The sequence below is a fragment of the Macrotis lagotis genome, chromosome 3 (genome assembly GCF_037893015.1).
Source record: "Macrotis lagotis isolate mMagLag1 chromosome 3, bilby.v1.9.chrom.fasta, whole genome shotgun sequence".
NCBI classification, from domain to species: domain Eukaryota; kingdom Metazoa; phylum Chordata; class Mammalia; order Peramelemorphia; family Peramelidae; genus Macrotis; species Macrotis lagotis.
Genome location: NC_133660.1, coordinates 273,984,809 through 274,010,902, shown reverse-complemented (window position 1 = coordinate 274,010,902; position 26,094 = coordinate 273,984,809). Strand labels below are relative to the sequence as shown.

Genomic DNA, 26,094 nt, shown 5'->3' with positions numbered 1-26,094 from the left:
TGAGTCCATCACTTTTTTATCAGAAGGTAGGCAATATGTTTCACCATTAATCCACTGGAATTATGGTAGATCATTTTGTGAATAAAATTTTAAGTCAAAACAACAGGTTTTTAAATAAGCTTTGGGGATAGATACAGTTATTCATAAATTCATTGTTGCATAATAAAATGAGTTTATTAAATTGAGAGCATATAACAGTTTTAAAGTTTGAAAGACCTTTAAATATCATCTATTCAACTCTTTAATTATGCAAACAAAGAAAATCAGGTCATGTACAAACATTTTAATTATACATGGTAGCAGAATTAGGAATACTAAAACATCAGAATTTAAGGGATAACCTTTTTTCAAGAAGGAAATGACTTTTATATTTTCTCTGGGAAACAGTAAGGCCCAGAGTGAGATGAGAAAATTGGTCCTCCTTTCATAGGGCTTTTAAAATTTTTCACTGGCATACTTTTTTTTTTTTTTTTTTTTAGGTTTTTGCAAGGCAAATGGGGTTAAGTGGCTTGCCCAAGGCCACACAGCTAGGTAATCATTAAGTGTCGAGACCAGATTTGAACCCAGGTATTCCTGACTCCAGGGTGGGTGCTTTATCCACTACGCCACCTAGCTGCCCCTGGCATACTTTCAAATGTAAAAAAGGTTGAAAAAAATATTACAGGATTTAGAATTCTTTTTTAATCAAGGAGATGTCATTGTGAGCATAAAAGGGACTTTGGTTCCTTGATCAAATGCAGGGACTTCTTAATGGTATCTCCTCCTGGACTCTGTTCAATTCAGGAAAAAAGAAGGGCTTCCCAGACTGGCAGCCAGTCTAATTCTCCCATGGGGAAAGCAGGACTGAGGCCACCCCAAGATCAGCTCTGCTTTCTCCCTCTCTTCCCTCCGTGTCTGTGTCCACAAAAACCCTTCTCTCCCTTCCCCCCAGCTGCTGCTGACCGGGGGGGGGGGGGGGGGGCAGCCTTGCAGCCCTTCCCAATCATCCTCCACTTTATTATCTAGAGCCAAACTTCTCAAAACAACACTCTGACCCTGCTCCTCCCACCCCAGACCCCAGGGTCTCTCAGTTGCCTCTGGGCTTAACTTCAAACTTCCCTGTTTGGCTTTCATAGTCTGGCTGCTGTGCACCATGATTGTCTGGCTACGGTGCTGATCTGCTCACATGGCAGGTGTCCTTGCCCCCCTAGTCTGTATGCCCTCCCTGCAGCTCCTCAGGGCTCCCTCCCCATGTTACCCTGGATCTGCCTCAGAGGTTCCTTGTGTCTTTGGATGAGGACACCTTCTTTCCCTTAGAGGACCCAAGCTGCCCTAGAGACTGTGGCTGCCCATTGGCTCTGCCATTTTTGGGGGGATGCAGGTGGGAAATCTATTTACTGTTTCTTCTTTACCTGGGGGTTTTGGTTGGATTATGCTAGAGTCCAAGAAAGGAAGGAAGGGATGTGTGCTCCAGTTGTTAGTTTGCTTGTCATGAACTCTTCATAAGTGATCCCCTTTGCTATTCTGGTAAAGGCTACAAAAGCCACTGGATTTCTAGGGGTGGGTACTCTCTTTGGTGGCTTCCGCAGGGATGAGGACCCTCCTCAAACATAGCCAGGTCTTCTTGGGGAATATACAGCCACCCCCATCACAAAAGAAGGAAGAAAGGAACCAAGCATTTATTAAGGACCTGCTGTCTTCCAGGCACTGTGCTGAGTAAATATCTTTTTACAAATATCATACCAGGTGATCCTCTCAACGGCCCTGGAAGGGAGGTGCTGTTAGTTTTATACTTGAGGAAATTGAAGCAAACAGATGAAGTGACTTGCCCAGGTTCCCAGAGCCCAGGAGAATCTGATGTTGGATTAGGACAAGTAACAAGAGCCAATAGTGGGAGGAAAGGTGGATCACTTCAGTGAGAAGGGACATGGTCAAAAATGAGAGGAGAAGAGATTAATAACCAGCTGCCTCCTGAATGACTCTGGGAATCATCAAGGTGGTCTTTGGTGCCTGACAGGCCTTGGGACCCTCAGGGTCTTTCACTGTAGTGATGAGGGAAGCAGAGCCTGCTGCTGGAAACCCGAGCATGGCTTGGCCCCAATTCCTTCTCTGCAGAGTTGGGTTCCTGTGACTGTAAAATGATGCAAATCCTCTCCCTTTCAGTGGACCCGTTAGGTATTTTTCCTCTCTAGGAGGGTGATGGTAGGATACAGTAGGATATAGGAGTGGTGGAAAGAGAAAAATTCTCCATGAAGCTCACTTTTTTTAAAAAAGGAGTGGTTGTGGTAGGTGAGAGGAGGAATGGGTGGGAGGGGAACAGAGGAAGGGTAAACTGTTAATGGGTACTCAGAGCAGAATTAGGGAAGTCTTGGGGCAAGAAGAGTATCCAGGTGGCAGAGGAAGGTGCCCTGGGCTTGGGGGAGAACAGGTCCCAAAACAGACCACCCTGCTTTGCTATCCTTTGTGGGATAAGGTGGTGATTGGTGGGATGCAGGTCTATCTTCTAAACTCCTTTTTGAGTTTGGGCCCTTTTTGCTGATAAGCTGAGTTTTGTTGTATAAGTTTTTTGCTTTTTTTTGCAAGGCAGTGGGGTTTGAATGACTTGTTCAAAGTCACACAGCTAGGTAATTATTAAGTATCTGAGGTCAAGATTTGAACCCAGGTCCTCTTGACTTCAAGACTGGTGCCCTATCCACTGTGCCATCTAGCTGCCCCTGTTCACTTTTTAACCACCTATTGGGTGCCAGGGGCTTCCCTCTTCTATGTCCGCCCCAACTTCCACTAAGAAAAGAAACATGGCAGCCTAATTCCAGTGGCTCCCTTATATCAGATTCAGTGTCTCATCAGAGAGGGCCTTTGACCTCAGAAAGTTTAGGCCAAGGCATAACACAACTAGGAAGGATCAGGAGCATGATATATCATAGATGGAGCCATGGGGTTCATCCAATCGAACCTACTCCTTTTTTTCTGTTTCTGCAAGGCAATGGGGTTAAGTGACTTGTACAAGCTAGCTAATTATGAACTGTCTTAAGGCTAGATTTGAACAGGGCTGGCGCTCTATCCTCTGTGCTACATAGCTGCCCCTGATGTTGATTTTTTTTTTTTTGCAATTTTGCAAGGCAAACGGGGTTAAGTGGCTTGCCCAAGGCCACACAGCTAGGTAATTATTAAGTGTCTGAGACCGGATTTGAACCCAGGTACTCCTGACTCCAGGGCCGGTGCTCTATCCACTGCGCCACCTAGCTGCCCATGATGTTGAATTTTTTAAAATTTATTTTTCAATTTCAAGCAAAGATAGTTTTCAACATGTATCCTTTTGCAAGCTTTTGAGTTCCGCATTTTTCTACCACCCTCCTTTCCCTCCCCAGTCCCCATGGCAACAAACAATCTGATTTGGAACAATCCAATACAGGTACAATGAGACACGTATAGTCATTGTGTTTAACATCTTTCCATATTCATGCTGTGAAAGAAGAAATAGAACTAAGATAAAATACATGAGAAAGAAAACATAAAAGAAATTTTAAAAAGGGAGCATAGTCTGCTTTGCTCTGCATTCAGAATCCATAGTTTCTTCTCTGAATGTGAATGGCATTTTCCTTAACAAGTCTCTCAGGATTGACTTGGATCACTGAAATGCTGAGAAGTTCCTCTATAATTGATCATCTCACAATGTTGTTAATATATAATGTTCTATTGGTTCTGCTCACTTCATGCAGCATCAGTTTTTTTTTTTTAAGAAATGTAGGGGAGGGGGTGGCTAGGGGGCATAGTGGATAAAAGCACTGGCCCTGGAGTCAGGAGTACCTGGGTTCAAATCCGGTCTCAGACACTTAATAATTACCTAGCTGTGTGGCCTTGGGCAAGCCACTTAACCCTGTTTGCCTTACAAAAAAAAAAACCTAAAAAAAAAATTTAGGGGCAGCTAGGTGGTGCAGCGGATAGAGCACCGCCCTGAGTTCAAATCTGGCCTCAGACCCTTAATAATTACCTAGCTGTGTGGCCTTGGGCCAGCCACTTAACCCCATTCATTACCTTGCCAAAACTTAAAAAAAAAATTAAGTCTAGAAATTTAAAAAAAAAATTTATTTAAGGCAATAGGTTTAAGTGGCTGGCCCAAGGCCACACAGCTAGGTAATTATTAAATGTCTGAGGTCAAATTTGAACTCAGGTCCTCCTGACTCCAGGGCCAGTGTTCTTTCCACTGTGTACCTAGCTGCCCACTCAATCTTGCAAGCTTTTCCATGCTTTTCTGAAGTCAGGTTGCTCATGATTTCTTACCCAACGAAAGTACTCCATAACTTTTATATTCCATAGCTTATTCAGGAATTCCCAAGTTGATGTACATTATAAAGAGTATTTCACAGAATTTCACAAATATATCTTTTCTTAGCCTTACAATAGCTTTTTCCTTCCTTATCCCTTTTAATTAGATTTGTTTTTGCCTTTGCTTTGTCTGTGATCAGAATTGCTACCCTTGCTCTTTTTTTTTTAACTTGAGCTTGAACCTAAAATAGATTCTGCTCTAGCCTTTTACCTTTACCCTGTGTGTGTCTCTCTGCTTCAGATGTGTTGCTGGAAACTACATATTGTAGGAATCTTGCTTTTAATCTACTCTACTGTCTGCTATTTTATAGGAATATTTACATTTATAATATTGATGTTCACATTTACAAAGACTCATTCTCTATTTCCCTCCATCCTATCTTTCCCTCTCTGTCTTTTTCTCTTTCTTCCCCTGTATACCTCCCCATGTTTTGTTTCTAACTGCCATCTCTCTCAGTGTGCCAGCATCCTCTGTTCAATGTTGAATGACACTGTTTGTCAGGGGCTAGATTCCCCTGATGTAACAACTGGACCTACTGAGTCCCTTCATTTCCTTTCCGTTGGCTGATGAGGTTGGCATCAGAGGTAGCATTATCTATGGCAATGCCTTGCCCTCCATGTGATGGTGACAGATCTCCCTGGGGAAGAATCAATTCTGGGTCAGATTGATTTTGTCTTGGAGGGCATTTTGTTAATTTTTTTAAAGTAAATTTAATATTTTATTTTCCCCCAGATACATATAAGAATATTTTTTAATCTTTATTTTAAAAACTTTGAGTTCCAAATTCACTCCTTTTCTCCACCCCTCCCCCAATTGAGAAGGTAAATAATTCAATATAGGCAATAAATGTATAGTCATGCAAAACATTTCCATAGCAATCATGTTGTGAAAGAGAATAGAGGTCCAAAAAACCCTTGGAGGGCATTTTGAATTGAGAATCTTATGAATTCCTCAGTGGTTTATTTTGCTTCCCCTGGTTTCAGTGTTGACATCCTTGCCTGCGCTGGCAGTCCCACCTGCAACCCCCACCAAAGCCATATCACCTGCTGTGATCCATGGGCTTGAGATGACTGAACATCGCAGCTGGCTGTGTCTGGAAGAGATGGTCAACTCTTTGCTGAGCACGGCCCAGCAGCTGAAGACCCTGTTTGAACAGGCCAAGCAGGCCAGCTCCTACCGAGAGGCCGCTGCAGCGCAAGCCAGAGGTCAGGCTGAGGCCGAGAGGAAAGAGGTAATGGTCAGAGAGGTCCCTGAGCAGCAGTTCCCAGGCTCTACCCATGGAAGGCCTCATTCTTGGGGATCCATCCCCACAGTTATTATTTGATGGAGGGGACTCTCTGCCTTCCAGGAAAGAATCATAGGTCAAGAGCTTTAGATAATGTGAGAGGAGCCAGGGTATCACCTGGTCAGTCAGGGCCTCTACTGGCACAAACCTCCCTGCCTTCAGTGAGGTCCCAGTCTAATGGGGAGAAGGGATTTATACAGAGTAAATGGGAAATCATTTATAAGGGAAGGCTATTCCTGAGAGGGATTGAGAAAGGCGTCTTGTGGAAGGTGGAATTCAAGCTAGCATGGAAGCCAGCAGGCACTCAGGCAGTGCAGGGTGGCAGGAGGTAGAGCATCTTGTATAGATGCCAACCCAAAAGGTGGTGTCACTGGATTGGAGGGAAGGTGCCAATAGATCAGAGAGATAAGGAGGATTGGGTTTTGAAGTTCTGTGACCGCCAAACAGAGGATTTTGTATTTGACCCTGGGGCCATAGGGAGTCACTGGATTTTATTGAGTGGGGGGTTGATGCTGGTGATGTGATTGAACCTAAGCTTTAGAAAAATCACTTTTGTGTCTGAATAGAGGCAAGACTAGGGCAGGCAGTCCCCCTAGCAACTATTGTCATAGTCCAATGTGAAATGATGAGGGCCTGCACCAGGGTGATGGCAGTATCAGAGGTAAGGAGGGAGCTCATTAGAAAGCTGTTGCAAAGGTAAAATCAACTGACTTTGGCAATTTATTGCATCTGGTGGTTGAGAGATAGGTTGATGATGACTCCTAGGTTGGGAACCTGAAGCATGGGGAGGATGGTTGTGCCCTCCACAGTAAGGAAGAAGGTAGGAGTTGGGGGGGGGGGGTTGGGGCAAAAGATCATTAATTCCATTTTGAACTTGTTGCATATAAAATGTCTACTGGATGTCCAGTCTGAGATACCATTAGAGCTGCAAGACTGGAATTTGCCCAACCATTCTGGAAAACAATTGAAATTATCTAAGATGGCTAAAATGCTCATACCCTTTGAATCATAGACTCCTCTACTGGACACAAACTTCCAGAAGGTCAGAGATAGAAAAAAAATGCCCAATATATGCCAGTATCAGAGGACTGGAAACAAAGTAGAGACTCATTGAATGAAGAATTACTAAACAAACTGTAGTAAATGAATGTAATGTAATACTAATGTAAGAAAATATCGAACATGAAGAATGCAGAGAAGTGTGGGAAGATTTATGGATCTATAGAAAATGAAGTAAACAGTGCCCAGAATAACTACAACAGTGTAAAAGAAAAATGCTCTGAACTATGATGATGAAGCTTGGGCCCAAAAAAGGGGAGAGGGAAAGCAGCCCCCATCTTTGTAGGTGGGGCACTGTGGGTGAAGAATACTGGATACGCTGCCAGGCTGAGTGGATACATTGGTTAGGGTTACCAATCCTTTTTCTTTTTTCTCTCTTTTCTTCTTTGATAGCAGGGATAGCCTTCTAGGTCATGCTAGGTAAGGGGAGAATACATTTGGACTTGAAGGTGTCATAAATATAAAAGATATATCAGCACCACTTTTAAAGTTAAACCAACAAGCAATCAAATCCACTGTTTTTTTTTTTTTTTCTAAGACTTCATTCCCATTGACCTCTGAAGCCTTTTCCCCTCTGGATCACTTTCTTTTCCTCGACACTATCTGCTCTTTGGTCTTCAGGATGCCGGCCTTCCTGGTTCTCCTTCTCTCTGCCTTCTCCATCCTTTGCTGGATCTTCCTCCAGGTCTCACCCTCCATTCGTAGATGTCCCTTGGGGCTCTGTGCTGGGCTCTCTTCTCCTTCTATACTACTTCATTTGGAGATCTTATCAGCTCCTATGGATTTATTTACCATCTCTAAACTGAAGATTCTCAAATCTACTTTTCCTGCCCCAATCTCTCTGCTCACCTCTGATCTCCTGTCTCCATATGCCTTTCAGACATCTCAAACAGCATGCAGATGTCTTAAACTCACCATGTCCCAAAGTGAACTCATTATCTACCCTCTTCCTATCTTCCCTCTCTCTATGGGGAATACCACCCCCCTCCCAGACCCTCAGGTTCACACCCCAGGTTTCTCCTGGATTCCTCACCAACTCTTATCCCCCTGATCCAATATGACACCAGTACCTTGATTTCACTTTTGCAGCATTTCTTGAGTATATTCTGGTATAGACCCTCACCATCTCATGCCTGGACTATGGCAGAGCTGCTGGTGGGTTTCCCCTCTCTAAAGCAGCCCGTCCATTCCTAAAGGACAATCTTACCCACCCCCAGCCACCCTCAGTAAACTGCAGTGACTCTCTCCAGCCTTTAGGACCAAATTCAGACTTACCTGGAATTTAGAGCCTTTCATAACCTGGACCCTCCTCCCTTATCAGTTTTCTTACACCTCACTCCCCTACACATTCTCCTCCATCCAGGGTCTCTGGCCTCCTGGTTGTTCTCTCTCCATCTCCCAGCTCTAGAAATTCTCTCTGGCTGGCCCCAGGCCCGGGACACTCTCTTCTCATCTCTGCCTCTGTCTCCTGATCTTCCTGGCTTCTTTAAGTCCTAGCTAAATTCCTCCTCCCTACAGGAAACCTTCCCTAACCTCTCTGGAAGACTCTTGTACCTTCCCCTGCTCAACAGTTCCTCTTTATCCTGTCTGTAGCTTGCTTTGTCTATATTTGTGTGCATGTTGTCTCTCCCATTAGACTAGGAGCTACTTGAGGGCAGGAACTGTGTTTTGCCTCTTTTAGTGTCCCCAGCCCTTACCACACTTCCTGAGAGCAGTCTGGTAAAAATTGTGTATGTACAGTTGTGTTTAACATATTTACATACTAGTCATTTTGTATATGAGGAATTAGAACTAAGGGGAAGGAAAGAAAGCCATGAGATAGAAGGAAAAATATAAGAGAAAAATTTCTTTTGGATATAGACCTGGTATTGATATTGTCGGGTCAAAGAGTATGATCAGCTTTATTTCTCTTTGGCTAGAATTCCAGATGATTGGTAGATTCTTTTAATATCTATTTTGCCCTTTGGATCTAAAATATCAGTACAGTTTTCCTCATAGTTTCTCGAAATGTGATGTCTAGATTCTTTTTTTTTTATTATGGCTTTCAGTCAAATAATTCTTTTTATTTTTGCTCTGTTTTTCATGTAAGTTGTTTTTCTGATGTCATTTTCTGTTTTCTTCTATGTTTTTCTTCTTTTAATCTTGTTTTGTTGCTTCTTGAAGTCTTATGGAGTCATTAACTTTCACTTGTCATATTCTAATTTTTTTTTTAAATAATGTAAGTTTATTGATAGAAAGTGAGCCCAAAATAAGAGTTTTGTAAATGTGCCTGTAAAATCTACAATCCCATCATCATTCAGATGTGTTCTCTCCTTTTGGGCTAATAAATTAATATAAGAAGGAAAATAAAGCACTACTATTAATTATTTAAAATTTGTTTTGCTTCATTCAGTTGCTCAAAGAAGGCAATGCACCATAAACAAGCACATTTTTACTCTCTCCTCATATTCCTCACTTTTATTTTTTTTAAAGAGTTTATTTTGAATTTTACAATTTTTCCCCATTCTTGCTTCCCTCCCTCCACCCCCACAGAAGGCATTCTGTTAGTGTTTACATTGGTTCCATGTTATACATTGATTTCAGTTGAATGTGATGACAGAGAAATCAGATTCTTAAGGAAGAAAAATAAAGTATGAGGTAGTAAAATTATAAAATAATATAAGGTTTTACCCCCCTAATTTGAGGGAATAGTCTTTAGTCTTTGTTCAAAGTCCATAATTCTTTCTCTGGATACGGATGGTATTCTCCATTTCATATAGCTCAAAATTGTCCCTGCTTGTTGCACTGAAGGGATGAGCAAGTCCATCAGGGTTGATCATCACCCCCATGTTGCTGTTGGGGTGTACAATGTTTTTCTGGTTCTGCTCATCCTATTCTAATTTTTAAGGAATTGTTTTCTTCAGTGATATGTTGTACCTCTTTTTTCATTTGGTCAATTCTCATTTTATAGGAATTCTTGAATTTCTTCAACGGATTTTTGTTCCTCTTTTATTGTTTGGTCCAGTCTGTTTTTTAAGATTTTATTTTCTTCAGCATGTGAGTGTGTATGTCTGTTTGTGTGCACATGCATGTGCAGCCTCTTTTACCAAGCTGTTAATTTTCTTTTCATAATTTTCTTGAGTCACTCTCATTTCCCAAATTTTCCTCTACCTTGCTTATCTCTTTAATTTTTCTAGGATTCTTATTGGGCTTGGGTTCACTTAGCACTTTTCTCTGAGGCTCATTCATAACTGTTTTCATATTGTCTTCTTCTGAATTTATATCTTGATCTACTCTGCCACTGTAGTAGCTTTTTATAGTCAAGTTCTTTGTTGTTGTTATTGTAGTTTGATCATTTTTCTGACTTATTTCTTGACTTTAAATTTTATGTTAAAGTTGGGTTGTGGGGGGCAGCTATGTGGCAAAGTGGAGAGAGCACCAGCCCTGGAGTCAGGAGGACCTCTGTTCAAATCCGGCCTCAGACACTTAATAATTACCTAGCTGTGTGATCAGAGGCAAGTCACTTAACCTCATTGCCTTTCAGGAAAAAATAGATTCACAGATAAAGTTGGACTGTGCTTACTTGGCTGTTAGGAAACATGCTTTTTCATACTGCTATTTTCAGAGTTAGTTCTGAGGGTCTGCAAGTTTTTGGTGCTTCCAGGGTGATGTGATCCATAGGGAGGTGTGCTCTCTGGTCTGTCCTCTATTTTCACCCAGGATAGGTCCATGATCCCTTGTCGCTGCATGTACGAGTGTTCTTCTCCACCCTGGAATTGGATCTAGAACTATGATTAGGTGATAGAGTTGCCAATCAGCACCAATTGCTGTGGTTCCAGCCATGTAATCTCTTTCTGACCAGTTGTTGCATCCCCTTACCATCTCTAGACAGAGAATTCCTGAATCTGCTGTTGCTGCTTCCTGCTATGACCACCCATTGCCTGTTGTGGGTACTGGTAAGACATGTACCTCCCTCCAGACAAGCCTTCATCCCAGTGTCATAGCCCTCTCCTATCAACTTAAGTTTTCTTAGGCTGGAAAAATGTATCACCCTGATCTTTTCTTGGCTCTACTACCCTAAAATTTGATCTTAGCTGCTATTTTAACTTTGTTTGGAGGGGAATGTTGGGAGAGTTCAGATGGGTGGCTTCCCCTAATCTGCCATCTTTATGAAGAAACTACTTCAAGGGGTAGATATTAGTGATGTGGAACTATGTGTTTGGTTTTTTTGTTTAGTTTTTGCGAGACAATGGGGTTAAGTGGCTTGCTCAAGGCCACACAGCTAGGTAATTATTAAGTGTCTGAGACCGGATTTGAACCCAGGTACTCCTGACTCCAAGCCTGGTGCTTTATCCACTATGCCACCTAGCCACCCCAAGCTTTCTTTAGAATTTCTAAAGCCTAACAGTAGTAAGAGAAATGTAGAATTTTGTAGAGAGGACCTTGGGAGGCTGGTGCTCTGATGATTCCCACTTTACAGATGAGGACTCTGAGGCTCAGAAAGGAGGTTACTTGCCTAGTAAGGTTCTGTTTTGTTTTTGTTTTTGTTTTTTGCAAGGCAATGTAGTTAAGTGACTTGCACAAGGTCACACAGCTAGGCAATTCTTAAGTGTCTGAGGTTGGATTTGAACTTAGCTCCTCCTGACTCCAGGGCTGGTACTTTCTATCCACTCTGGCACCTAGCTGCCCTATCCTAGTAAGTTCTGAATCAGAATTTGAACTCAGGTCCTGAAATCCAAACACTAGCGTCCTTCCCCTTGCATACCCACCTAGGGTATCACAAAGCAACACTAATACCTGGTTGAGTAAAGCTTTTTCTGAGTCCTCTGACATCTGCTCAGGGTCAGAAATTCTCACATCTGCCATCCCAGAGAAGAGGCACAATATTCTGGGAGGCCATGGGAAAAGAGGAACTGACTGTGTTCACCTCTCTGCAGTTACAACTTCAGACAAATAGAAGTATTGATTGGGAAAATTAAAATCATCAGAACTTGCTTAAAATTTTCTAAATGGACAAATAGCCTTTTGGACACTCCTTCTCTCCCTCCGTCTCTGCCTCTGCCTTCTTCCCCTCTCCTCTTGGTCTCCTTTTTTCTTTCTGTGTTTCTGTCTCTGGCTCTTCTTTCTGTGTCTATCCCTCTTTTCTGTCCCTCTCCTTCATTTTCTCTCTGTTTCCCTCCCCCACCATCTATAAATCCACTATAAAAACTGTCATGAAAAGAAATCTTTGTTGGGGCCGAAGCAGCCTCAGAAAGAGAAAGTTAAAAGGTGTTTATTAAAAGTGCCAAGGCAGTGGGCATTGGGTGGGCCAACCAAAATTCAATCTGCGCCCTGCTTTTTATACACAGAGGTAAGCAATTTCCATGTATCAGAAAGACAATCTTGAGGAGATAAGGTTGGTGCTACTTCGTCTCCAATCAGTCCACGGAATTGATGAGGACATGGGATTAGGATTGCCTCAGCTACTCCTTCCTTGCAGAGGAGGAGCACAGGGAGATGGAATTGGTGGCATGCCCATTGCCTTCTTATGCTGCCACATTTTCAAAGTGTTTAACAAGGGTTTAAAAGGGCGTCACCCAGACTAAGTCATCCCAGTTAGCTGGACTTCCCCAAATTCTCTCTTTGGTGCTAACCCTATCTATGGTGGAGCCCCACAACTGACTGAATCAAATGGAATAAGCAGTAGTGACTCTTAAGCATTGACCTGACAGCAGGGCACAAATGTACCGGTGTCATGAGAATCACAAAACTCATAACCTCATATTTTCTTCAGTGTTGCAAAAGACAACCCTGGTTATTAAGCAGGGTCTCAATGGCCTTTGTCCCTTAAGAACAAGAAAAGGTAGCCAAGAAAACCTAGGGTCAGGACATCCTCTTTTATACAATCAGCCTGGGTAATAACAAAATCCTTGAGGGACTTCAGATTTCTCTTTGATTTCTTCCTGAGGAATCTGAAAAGTTAACTTTTTTTCCATAAGTCAAGTTTTGGTCAACTGAAGTTAATAATGTTCCCAAATATTAAGAAAAGGAATTAAGGAGTCAAAAAAGCCAGAGAAGCTTGCTAATGATCATCAATATGAAATGCCATCAAGTCTCCTTGTCCCCTGGTAACCTGACCCACCCAAGGTTCATTCCATCAGTCCACTTTGTGTTGAGTCCTAGGTGTCCCATGGAGTTCCCCAGGTCCTGGAAACATCTTCCTTGATCATTGTGGAAGAGGCCTCATTCTCAGGGAAGCTTTGAGGGGTCTCTTAGTAGATTGCTTCTCGGGTTCCAAGTCACAGAAATTTCCAAGTAATTCTGCTAAAATCTGCCAATAACAAGACTCACTCTTAGTGCATATAACCTTCTAAATTTGCTTTTTCAGTAGTTTATGTAGTACAAACTAATTCAGACCTCAAAAAAAGCATAAAGGCAGGCCTGACTTGCTAATCAACCTCTTCTTTCATAGTGCTATCACATAGATACTTCAAATGTAGTAGAGTGGGGAGGCTAGGTGCATAGTGGATAGAGTACCAGCCCTGGAGTCAGGAGTACCTGAGTTCAAGTCTGGCCTCAGACACTTAATAATTACCTAGCTGTGTGGCCTTGGACAAGCCACTTAACCCCATTGCCTAGCAAAAAAATCTAAAAACAAAATGTAGTAGAATAAAATATTATTTAAAATTCTTTACAATTATTAATGCAAAGTATGTAAAATTCTTATTCCAGTTTTGAGATTCTGTTACTAAAACCTACTCAAAGCTGTATATCCCATTAGAAACATTTGGAAACCATATTTTATCCTATTATAATAACTCAGATATTTTAGCATTAATCTATTAATGCATAAAGAATTTAAATAATAAAACTATAATTCACCTGTCATAATTATGAAAATTAGCTTTGGAAGGAAAAAGGAGTGACATGGTTATAACTGTATCAAAACTATCTTTTCAAGGGCACAAACTGACCTAACAAACCATAACAAGGGAAAACTTCCCTTAGCTTTGTTTCCAGGTGAGAGTTAATATTTTATAGACAATCATGTAGCAAAATTCCACATTATTCACTGGCTATCAAAAGCCAGGCTCAGAAATAAGCAGGTGGGAAAAATTTACCTATTTGTAAAGGAAATAGCACAATGGGGAAACTAAGTCAAGAAGCTCCTACCTTTGCCTTCACAAGGTCATCCCCTTAACTTTCCCAGGCACAGACAACTTCCTGTAGCAGTTTGCAGACCTCACTCTCTTTATTCAGCACATGACTTTTCACTTGAATGGTGGATTACTTGGCTTAATGGCAGGTCAGAGTATCATAGCTGTAATTAAAATTCAGTACAATATAGTCCTATGAGATTTTACTGCAAATAGCAAAATTTCATTAATCATGGCTTAGAGTTATTATTTTTCTCATGTTTCAACAGCAATTAACAATGAGCATATACTAAGAACATTGCATTTATCCTTCATTAAGAATAGCCACATTTCTAAATTAAGAATAACCACATTTGGAGTTTCACACATATAGTGAATTCATGATAGTTGACTCAGAACCTACAGTTAGTCTCCAGACTTACATATCCATATGCCTATTAATCCTCAAGACAAAATGAAATCTTTGAATCTAAGATTTATTGTTAACAAGTTCATAGATGCAACTTCATATTATTATGCAATAATATGCAACTGCATATTATTTTTAACAGATATAATTTTTATAAGTGATGGCTATATAATCTTAGATGAAACTCACTGAATAAGCAAATTTTTAGGTTTCCCCACTTTGGCTGGGAGTGGTCCTAGTTTCTCAAACTTCATTACTTTAGAATTTTATAACATGTAGTCATCAGGACTGATCAGATCTTAGGACCTTGCCCAAGTAGAAAGTCCCAAGTAACCTCCCAGATAAGGACAATGTAAAGAGGACTTTGCTACTTTTTTTCTCCCAATAAGAAGTTACTATTTTTATTCACTTTAGAGCTAAATATACCCCATTAAGTATTTTATAGTTTTCAAGCATTTTGACCACATTCTTTAAATAGCTTAATTGTAATCTAACAGCATCCAGATTAAAAGAAAAGTTGATTTTCTAACACTGTCCTGATAAAGTGGTTTTCCAAATTTCACATTATAAGAAGTTTTACAACAAAGTAATAATACATACAGTATCAAATAATAATACATACAATATCATACAATATCATTACTTCACCTCCGTTTCTAAAACTTGAAACAAAACTTAATACTAGTCAGATGACTGACTGATAATTCAGGTGAATGTATTTCCAGGCTACCTTCCATGGAGAATCATTCATTTTTTTTTAACACTTTTGGCATTCTATTCTGATAACATTCAAGACCAATTAGGAATACTTGCATTTGCTAATGTTTATATAGTGTTTACCATTTGCCAAACATTGTGCTAAGCACTTAACAATTATTATGTCATGTGATCCTCACAACAACCCTGGGTAGCAAACTTTGAGAAACAGGGATGAAGTAATGTATTTAAGGTCATTCACTAATAGATTTTTTCTTTTTTGGTTTTTGCAAGGCAATGGGTTTAAGTGACTTGCCCAAGGTCACACAGCTAAGTAAGGGTCCTCCTGACTCTAGGGCCAGTGCTCTATCCACTGTGCCACCTAAGTGCCCCAACCAAAAAATTTTTGAGACTGGGATTTGAACTCATGTTTTCCTGATCTGTGCATTCCTTAGTGCCAAATAGCAAATGTATTTTGCATTAAATTCTGATTTATCACAATTCTCCCAGTAGGAGAATTCATTTCACTGTAAATGAGACCACAATTTGATTTAGTTTCTGGACAAATTTTGACTAAATCACATCTGAATTTAAATTCACTAATGATTATATTCATAATCTTAATTTTCCCAAGGGCTGTCAGCACCTCAGATTCTTTCAGAGCCCACTCACTACTTTCACTTAGGTCTCTTTCAAAGATTCATGGTGGCGCATTCACTATCCCCTAAACCTTTTTGGTTCCTTTAAAATCACCCAATACATCAAATCAGTTTCCCTTGTATTCTTAGCCTAACCCTCCCAGAAAACTAAGAGGTCAGATAAAGTGTGAGTCTGATCTTTCTCAATTCCCAAACTGGGAAATCTTAAGGAGTTCCCTTTGGAGCACTTAAGGTGCTAAGGATTGGGAATCTCATGCTGCAAATTTACTTCTAAGGGTTTCCATTTGGTGAAAGTTATTGCTTGATAGAATACAATTTGTCTGAAATTGCTGACAGGCATTTCTCTAAAAAGTTACTCAGCTCCATATCTCAGTGGAATCAAAAACCTTCTCATACTTCTTTCCAAACTCTAACCCTCCCATTCACAGTCATTGCAAACCAATTTTAGTTCTTTTTAGCTTTTGATTCACTGTCATCTCATCCTTACTTGCTTAAACTTTGTCCTTTATATCTCTCCAGTGGACTTTGATTTTGAAATGAACATTCCCTTCACCTTCTCTGTTTTCTTAAGTCCATCTCATTTCCAACTATCTAACATTTCACCAAATCTCCTGTATAGATCAACTGCTATCCTTTGACTTGTGGGGTTGCAGTCTACTTCAATTTAGGTGACTTTTCTATAATTGTATCTAAACAATTAAATTCTGTTGAGTCATTTAAAATCAGTTTCTTCATCTCTATTTTTTTTCTCTAATAGGTGGCATCAAGTTTCTATTAGAATAATTCAACTGTTGCTCTCTGGGAAGGGTTATCTGGGATTCATCTGAATCCTAGCTGTAAAACTTCAGAAATTCACTGGGATGTTTCACAGTTGCCACATTTTGGAGATTACACTTGAGTTATAATGCCACAAATTTCTGTAAGCCAGGAAAATTATTTCTTCTCTTTCTCATCTGTCTACCTCTGCACTCTCCAAACTGGCTAGGGTGATGAAGGCAGAGAAAGAAAGAACCTCAAAGTTTTCCCTCTTTATCTTCCACTGCAAATCTAATCAAACATCAGTGAGAGCAAGTCCCTGCTTATATTAATGACAACTGGGAAAGTTGTTTGGAGACTCCAGCAATCTTCCAACACCTTTCTGAGTTCTTTTTCTGTACTGTTTCATCACATTCTCCTTCAAAGTTCTCTAAAAGAGAGGGCTTCTGAATTAGTAGCCCCATCAAGTACCCCTCACTACTTTCCTGAGGCCCACTAAAATCTTTACTTCTTTCTTCTCTGATTATTCCCCACAAAAGTGGTTTCTTAAGTCTTTGAATTTTGAGTAATCTGAATTGAATGAACATGGGAATGGTGGTCAGTCTCAGTTTGAAAAAGACACCAGCACCATAATCCATTCTTCCTAGATTCTGGTTCTTCAGGTTTGGTTTTTAGCATGTGCAAGATCCTATATTTATCCAACCACATTTGTCTTCCATAATTAAAAGTCTTGATTACTAAGTCTAGTCCAACCTGACCTCTACCGATCAAGCTTAGCAGGCAGTGCTGTCTTATGCCAAACTTTTTCATGTATCTCCTTGTACCATTCTATTCTTTGGTGATCTAACAATGGGCACAAACTACCTTTTGTAGGGGGAATCATTTTTTTTTTCTTCATGCACAAATAAGAAAGTATAAAATTAGGTTCAGAGCCTGTTATTTCTTATCTTTCCTGAGTTTGAGGACTTTACTTCTGACCACTTCTTGACTTACTAACTGCTGGGGGAGTCCTCTGATCCCCCAATTGGACAAAAGTCTAGTACCTCCTTCAAGATGGAGTAGGCTATCTATAGATGATAGTCACCTGCAAAGGGTTGTCCTGACTGACTCACCACAATTGGTAAAAGAACTCTTTGTTGGGGTCTTCTTCTCATCAATGAAGCAGACTTAGGAAGAAAAAGTTAAAAGGAATTTATTCAATATCTCAAGGCAGTAAGCATTGGATGGACTAACTGGTATTCAGTCTTAGCTGTGTTTTTTATACATAGGAGGAAGCAGTTTCCATATAGCAGAAAGACAATCTCGATTAGTCTGGCTCTTGTTCTTTGTTATCGAATGAGTCCAAAATGACTTCACTATGTTTGAGACAAATTATATGTATCTAACTGTGATTTATCAGGTCAATATGAGCTCAGAATTCTTTACCACAGGATTGGTACAAACAGTCCATGGGAACATCTGGGGTACTGTTATAATGGCTCATAAATAGTTAATCCAGAATGATTAAAATGGTTTTTATTAAGCTATCTTAACGAATGGCACATCTCTCTCAAGGGGAGGGGGCCCTGAAACCCCCCAATGCTAATATGTTATATGCACTTTCCTGCCCCTTCACGCCAATCATAGGCTAGGATCACGCATCTATTCATACATCCCCCCCCCCAAACATGTTCCCCACCTTGCTCATTATAGTAATGAGCAAGAACAGCTACTTCCTTCTCCAAGGGCAAGTACAGACTCCCATTCAACCTATGCAGAGTTATTTCACCTTTTACTCTTGTATTAACTATGTCCTTTCTGTAAACATGTTGGCATCTCTTGAGTTGCCACAAAGACCAGGCATCCTTGCTTTTGTAATGTATCATCCTCACAGACATCTGTGAGATTCTGGCAATATCCTTTCTTACCCTTGCAAAAACAAAATACTTGATTCTTTCCCACAGGTACTTATTTTAAACCTAGGTATGTCGTATTTCCTTTGAGCTGCTTCAATTCTGCTTCCTCATGGAGCACAGCACCCTCACTGATGAGGGCACACCATGCTGGATGGTCCTGTGCCAGTGTCTCCTATACTGTTCAATCAATTCTAAAGTTTTAAGAGATACCTTCAGTATCACTTCCTCTGACTCCATTGTGAGTGCTTGCCCTGTGAGTTCTACATAAAGTTCTCCATTTTGGCGAGTGTACTTCTGGCATTCTAACAACCTCTCGTAGTTGCATTTAGTAACATTTGAATGCTTTGCAGTTTAGTTTGAGAGAGGACCTCAGTTTCTGGTATCTTCTCCTGCCATCTTCCTTCCTAAGACAATTTAAAGGGAAATGATTCAGTTTCTGGACATGGTGATGGTAGAATGTCCAGGTTTCATAGGCATACAGCAATAAAGTCAGAAGAATGGCTCGGTAGACCTTCAGTTTGGTAGTCAGTCTAATACCTCTTCTCTCCCATACTTTCTTTCAGAGCCTCTCAAATACTGAGCTAGCTCTGACAATGCAAGTGTCAACCTCATTGTCAATGTGAACCTCCCTGGAAAGGACACTGCCAAGGGAAGTGAATTTATCCACAGGACTCAGAACTTCTCCATTTGCTGTAATCAATGGTTCCACGTATGGATGGTGTGATGCTGGCTGATGGAACACCCATGTTTTCTTAGTGTTCATTGTTAGGCCAAAATTAGCACTAGCAGCAGAGAATTGATCCATACCTTGTTGCATCTCAGCTTCAGATGATGCAATAAATGCACAGTCATCTGCAAACAGAAGATTATGCACCAACCCTCCTTCCACATGGGTCTTAGCCTATAGCCTTTCCAAGTTGAAGAATTTACATCAATGCTGTAACTACCCTTGATGCAGTATTCATCCTCAGTGAAGGCATTTATAATGGCTGGAAACATCATGCTAAAAAAGCATGGGGACACATCTTTGTTTCACTCCATTGGTGACCAGGAAATCACAAGAGCATTGTTCACTATCCAGAGCCCAGGCAAGCATACCATCTTGACATTGAGGTACAATACTGATGAACTTCTCCAGGCAACCAAGTTTTGATAGAATTTTCCATAAACCTTATGACCTCTATTCTGCTCTTGTCATTTTTCCTGGAGTTGTCAGGCAGCAAACACCATATTGACTGTTCTCCCCTCCCCCCATTTCTGAAGCCACACTGGGTCTCAGAAAGGTGACCATCTTCCAGGTAAAGGAATCTTACCAGCAGTGACTGAGAGAGAGACACCCCAGTGATTATCTTTATAGAGATGGATGATGAAAGCATCCTTGAATTCTTGGGGAATAATTTCTTCATGCCATATAACCTGGAAAATTTCAGTCAACTTTTGGCTGGGCAATGGACCCCCCCAACCTTGTAGTTCTCAGGTGGAATAGAATTAGCACCAGGTGCTTTGACACTTGAAAAGAGCCTAATGGCAACTTGAGGTAATTGGTTATTGGTTCCTGTATTGGTTGATGACAGTTGTTAAGAACACTATGAAAGTGTTCAGTCCATCTCTCTAGGATCATGTCTCTATTGTTAATCAATGTGTCTTCATCTTCACTGAGTAGTTGAGATATACCATAGTCTTTGGCCCATAAATAACCTTCAAGGCATCATAACAGTACTTTGGATCATTACTCTCTGTATAAAATTGAATTTCATCTTCATTTTTCCTGAGACAAGAGACCCGTATCTCTCTAAGTTTCACTTGTACTTTACTTTTGATGGAATTAAATGCTGCCTTTTTAGAAATGGATGAATTATCCTGCCAGGAAACCCTGTAGGAGTTCTCATTTTTTATTTAGCAGCTTCTGTATTTCTCCCATTATTTTCATCAGACCAGTCATGATGTTTGCGAGTGTTTTGACCCAGATGAACAAAGGCATTGCTGTACACCAAATCTCTAAAAGCTGCCTTCTCCTTTTCTGTTCTACTGTTGCCAACTGTGTGTTGATTCCATTTTACCTCTAAGTTAGCAACAAACTGCTCAGAGAATCTAATCTTTTGACATTAATTCTTCTGGTAGTCATTTTGCCTTGGTACCACTACTTCTGTAGAATGTGAATGTTTACCTTAGATAAGGTGAATCTGTGATCAGTCCAGCACTCTGCACCACATGTTGCCTTTGTCACTCTCACATCCTATCTCTTTTCCTTACATTCACATAGTCTGTTAGATGCCAATGTTACTGCAAAGTGCATCCAGGAAGTTTGTTATTGAAGACAGTGTTTATGATGAGAAGGTCATGAGATGCAGAAGTCTTCAGTAGAAGGTGACCACTCCTGTTACTGTTTCCAATTCCAGTCCTCCAAAGGACTCCCTGCCATGTTGGGCAGTCTGAACCTACTCTTGCGTTAGAGTCACCCAGGATTATGATCTTGTCTGCTTTTGGTACATTGATGGATCAGGGTCTTCAGGTTTTCATAAAATTTTTCTTTGACTTCAGGGTTCATCATGGTGGGAGCAAAGGTACTGATGATGGGGCATGGTCCAGTAGCAAGACAGTCAAGACAGCTGGGGATGGTTCTAGATGCAGTGGATGACCTTGGTGTCCTCGATGTCTATCCAAGCTCTAAGAACTCCATAGTACCTGCTTCAGCTTGCCTCATGGCCCTTGGAACACAGTGTTCTCCTCTGCCCATTCCACCAATGGAAGACTTCATGTGTTTGGGGCACTTCACCAATGAGTTTGAGACTCCCTAGATTATCTTTGTCCCCATCCTTATTTAGCCCACCTGCTGTGCTGCTGTGCTATAGCCTCTTGGAGCCACAGGTGAGAATTAGGTGGCCCAGGGGAACATCAAAGGTGGAAAGTAGCCCTAAAAAGGTCTTGGCAACCCTCCCACCAGAGGTACTAGTCTTCCTTGAACACACCCTACATTTCACAGTGCCACCTCATCTCTTGATTGGCTTAGGAATTGATGAGTAGATGGGATTAAAATCACTTCAGCTACTTATTGTATACTATCACGAGGAAGTGAAATTAGTTAGCATGCCCATTGCCCATCTTATGCTGCTGTGCATTCAAAGCTTTTAACAAAGTTTTAGCATAGAGTCACCCAGACTGACTCAGCACAAACTGCACAAATAACTGACTGCCACATTATCCTTAGATTGTTCCTTCTATGCTTCCTTCCCAAGCCCTGCCTTTACATCCAGAGGAAGAACAGGAAAACTTTGCCTAATTGGATTGAAGAATGTGGCAAAATCAGCATCTAGTGAAATATTCTTCCAGAGTGTTGTGAGAATTATTTACTAGTTTGGTGACATTTCCTTACCATGGCTAGAATGGAAGCACTTTGTACTTCTGACCCTCTGACCCTGCTAGAAAACAGGAAATATTCCTTGGGGATTTTCCCAGGTGTATCTTGAAGAAGACCTGGGACTCACTCTCACCCAGAGCTTTCAGATGGTCCAGTGACACAGCTGACTTTCTTCACATGTTTGGATGTGAGGAACATCCTTCCCAGGCTTTGAGGCAGTTGACATGTCCTTAGGGGACATTCCTGTATTCCTTCCACTCTTGTGTCCCAGCATTGTAGGCCATTCTCAGCTCTGTCCCTTAATGAGGCCCAGAATTTCAGGACCCTGGATTGATCCAGTTTTTCTCCAAGAACTGCTATTTCCTTTTGATGTTTCTTTGTTCCTCAGCCATTTAAACACTCTTCTGCAAGAATGAGAAGTCCCCCCAACCCCCATACAAACAGTATCTAAGCCTATATGACCTTGAGCTTATCCCCTCCCTTAGCCCTTTGATTTAAGGCATCAAATGACCAAAAATACTTCTTTTCCCACTAAACATTTTTTTTGACATTTTATATTATTTAAGTGAAATTCAATTTAGTTTTCATAAGCTTTTGAAAATGGAGACAGGCACATAAGTAACCAATGTCTGCAACTTGTTTGGTGAATCTTCATCTTCATTGCATTTCCTGGACAAGTGCACTTGGACATGGTATGGGACTTTCCTTATTCCTCTGGCCCAAGCAGCTTTGTTGAGTCTGGTGTCAATGAATACATTTGGAGATCCCAAATGACAAGTTTGCAGATTTCTTTTAGAGCTTGCTTTTTGAAGCTTATTCCATGAATCCTCTTGTGAATATTGATAGTATACTCTCTCTGTTCAACACCTCATTGATGACAAAATATCCCTTCTTTTTCTCTGTACCTTTCTTTGCAGGAGTCATCCTGCTGGAGACAAGGTCAGAAGATACTCAATATTTAAAAACAATGCTTGGAGTAGTTTTTCAGTATTTTCCTTTTAAAATCAAAATTCCCTCAGATCCAGGAGAAAATGTTCCATTTCCCATTTCCCATTTCTGGTGTTAGTAACTTGGGAAAATAAATATTTTGGAGAATAGAACTTGTTTCTTCATTTCTCCTTCTTCCCATGGGAGGCTAAATCATACTGTTGACAACCAAGACTAAATCATCTTCCCATTTTTTTATATAACATAGTATTAAACTTTTCAGATCCTTATGATAATTCAGATCCTAAATTTCAGAAATTGAAAGTATGGAGAAAATAATAATGAAGAATCTGCCCCAAAAGTGGAGCAGTTTAAAAATCTCTTGAGTGAAGTAATCCCTTAAAAGAGGATGATGATGGCATGTTCTCCAAAGTCTGTTTTTTCATTTCTAGAAAGATGAAGTATTAGTGGTTTGTGTCTCCATCCTTTGGTCTCTTGAGTCTCCAGCTCATCAATAGATTTTTGTCACAAGAAAAAGCACTCAGAAGGTTGTCCTTTGCATAAATCCATCTACTTATGGAGCAGTGGGTGTCAAATCCTTCCTTCTGGGAGTCAGTTAGTGGTAGTCACTTGCTAGTCTGGGAAGGATACAGTAGTTTCTCTACCCAGAAGTTCTTTGGGAAAGCAAGTTCTTTAGTAATATAGAAGAAAGAAATGGTGGAACCTGAAGAGGAATTAGGTGCTTCCTGGAAATAGTCATTTGGTAGGATTATTCATTGTGTCAGTTCTGTTGACACTCATTGCCAGTTACTCTGAAGAGAACCTGGGTGCCTTGGAGCTGTCCAGGTGAAATGCTGGGGGGCGGGGGGGGGGGCGGTACGGAGGATGCCTTTGGAGAAAAGTGGATGCTGCCAGTCCTATGTCTGAAACACTATTAGCCCATGGGTTATGACCCTGTAGGTGCCTCATCTGTTTGGTTAGACCATGGGAAAATGGAGGTAGATGTTATTCCTTGAACATCTACCACTGGGTGGCCTATAGGTTACCTGCTGTTTGTTTTAAAGCTGGGTGTTGCCACAGTGCACAGAGTGCCAGGCCTCAAGTCAGTGACTCATCTTCCTGAGTGCCATCTGACCTCAGACACTTAACTATCTCTTGTAACCTGAGCACATTACTGTTTGCTTCAGTTTCCTCATCTGGACAAGGAAATGCTAAACTGCTCCAGTAGCTTTGCAAGAAAACCCCACATGGGGTCAGGAACAGACTGGACAACAGCCTAAGGGCAGGTTGGGAGCAGGACTGGCCACTGATGAGTTGTGGGGGTGGGGGGGAATGGGACAGTGTACCCACCTGTGAAACTTAAAGGGGTATGACAGCTAAAAGTGTGGAGTCTGAGCAGAGGTTGAGGAGTGAGGATGAAAAAAAGAATCCCTGCTCCCCAGTGACCTCCTTAACTGAACACTGACCATCCAGGGGGCCTAGGCATGGCTGTTCATGCTTGGGGCTAGTATCTGATGAAAAGCCCTTCCATGTATGGTTGTCATGACACCCTGAGCAATATGAACTAATGGTACCTCCATTTGGCAGAAGTAGATTTCTTTGTTATTCTTAAGTTAGTCATCCTTTCCTTCAGAAGCATCAGGTTTTAAGGATGGATATTATAACTACTCACCTGGAGGAGCAGGCTCCACCTACCATGATAGGTTAGTCAGACAATGGCCCTGATCAGTGGTTGCTCCATCACAGCATGACCTGCTCTGCTTGAGCACCTTGTATGCAGTCTGGCCCATCTGGCGCTATGGAATACTGGAGGCTGTTGTGTTGAGTATGATGGGACAATAAGACAGGGAGACAAGAGATAGAGAGGGAGAGACAGAGAGGAGGGGGGAAATAGAGAGGGCTTCTCATCCATGAGTAAATGTCAGCAGCATTTGGTGGCTGCAGCCAACCAGTGGCCCCTCAGAATGATTATCACTGGCTCCTAAGAAGTAGCTCCATGAGGAGATGACCTGGCCTGCCCACATTGCTTTTCTGGAATGGAAGGAATGGCTTCGATCCCCACAAGCCATTCAGTGGGGACAGGGTCTCCTTCCAGGAGAACTGCTCCAAGACCTTGAGATTGTCCGCTGAGGGGCAGATGAGAGTGGACAGTTTAGGGAGAGTGACGTCACAGCGACCAGCCCTTTGATGCCTCTTGGTGCTAATAAGTATAGCCGCGTTTTCTTTTTTCAGCAGTATCAGAGCCAGCTCTTCCAGCCAGCTGAAGATGTCGAAGGGAAAGCTGAAATCATCATCAAGGTAAGGCTGGAGCCCTTGCTTAGGTGGCCAGTCGTTTCTTTGCTTTTCTTGCCTCTGAGCCTGTGGTTGGAGTTCACTTGTGCTCGACACTCTGCGATCCCCATTTGGCAGAAATACTGGAGTGGTTGGCCATTTTCTTCTTTTCTAGCTAATTTTATAGATGAGAAGACTGAGACAAATAGGGTGACATGATTTGCCCAGAGTCGCACAGCTAGAAAGAGTTGAGATCTGAAATTTGAGCTCCGGCTTCCTAATTCCAGGCCTAGCCTGAGCTTCTTAGATGTCCTTCCTGTCCATAAATCCTCCCAGGGTGAGGGAAAAGTTCCTTTGATGCTCTGAATAGTTTGGAGAGGGTGCTGCAGCTCCCCTTACAAGGCCTCACCCCATGTCCTTGTTGAGGCAACACTTGTCAACAACTCATTCACACCCATCATTTTTGCTTTGTAAGCATTTTTTTTAAATTGAAATTTTATTTTTCCACATGCAAAAGTAGTTTTTAAATATTCAGCCATTGAAAATGTGTGAGTTCCACATTTTTCTACTACCCTCCCTTCCCTTCCCCCTCCCCATGGCAGCAAACAATCTTGTAAAAGTTGTACAAATTCAATTGGGTTTAATATATTTCCATATGAGTCATGTTGTGAAAGAGGAATTAGGGGAAGGGGAAAGAAAAAAACTATGAAAAAGAAAGGAAAAACACAAAAGAAGTTTTAAAAAAGTGAACATTTGTTCTGAGCCCAGACCCTTCACCTTTTTTTTGTCTGGATGTGAATGGCATTACCATAATAGGTCTCTGAGCTGCTGAGAGGAGCTGTATCCATCCTGGGCGATCACCTCACAGTGTTGCCACTAACGTTTATAATGTTCACTTGGTTCTGCTCACTTCACTCAGCATCAGTTAACTTGCAAGCATTTCTTTCCTTTTTTAAAAAAAATATTTTGTTTACTTTTCCAACATGCAACGGTAATTTTCAGCAACCATTTTTTTTTACAAAGTTTTGAGTTTTATATTTTTCTCCTTCCCTCCCACTTCCCCCTGACAGAAAGCAATCTAATATAAACTGTACTTAAATAACCATGCTAAACATGGATCATATTAATCATGTTGTGAAAGAAGAATCAAAAAGAAAAAAATTAGAAAAAAAATAATACATTAGACAACTTGAAAATTGAACCTAGAAAGCTTTGGTCTTCATTTAAATCCTACAGTTTCTTCTCTGGTTAGGGATGGTATTCTCCATCACAAGTCTTTTAGAATTATCTTTGATTATTGTGCTGCTGAAATGAATAAGTCTATCATAGTTGATCATCACCCCATGTTGTTGTTAGTG

The 26,094-nt window shown here is 41.1% G+C and overlaps 1 protein-coding gene, 1 long non-coding RNA gene and 1 pseudogene across 8 annotated transcripts in view; 1 reads left to right on the top strand and 2 right to left on the bottom strand.

The window, feature by feature from the left end:
* Positions 1-26,094, top strand: part of DEAF1 (DEAF1 transcription factor) — a 70,319-nt gene that overhangs the window by 22,417 nt on the left and 21,808 nt on the right. For 4 of the 7 annotated variants that reach the window (XR_012477228.1, XM_074230729.1, XM_074230731.1 and 1 more), the window contains exons 10-11: positions 5,290-5,537; positions 24,698-24,763. Coding sequence is in view for 6 of the 7 variants with exons in the window: in XM_074230729.1 (XP_074086830.1) it covers positions 5,290-5,537; positions 24,698-24,763 (314 nt within the window). In the remaining variant the exon portion in view is untranslated. Of the gene's footprint in view, positions 1-5,289; positions 5,538-18,743; positions 23,298-24,697; positions 24,764-26,094 lie in introns of those variants that run through there. The other 3 variants (XM_074230730.1, XM_074230728.1, XM_074230732.1) reach the window with 2 other exon arrangements.
* On the bottom strand, positions 11,886-17,127 carry LOC141518579 (uncharacterized). The gene is made up of 3 exons (XR_012477229.1): positions 17,044-17,127; positions 13,782-13,929; positions 11,886-12,939 (listed from the first exon to the last, which is right to left on the bottom strand). It is a non-coding gene; the product is annotated as an uncharacterized LOC141518579 (long non-coding RNA).
* LOC141518578 (large ribosomal subunit protein eL31-like) lies at positions 22,123-22,462 on the bottom strand (annotated as a pseudogene).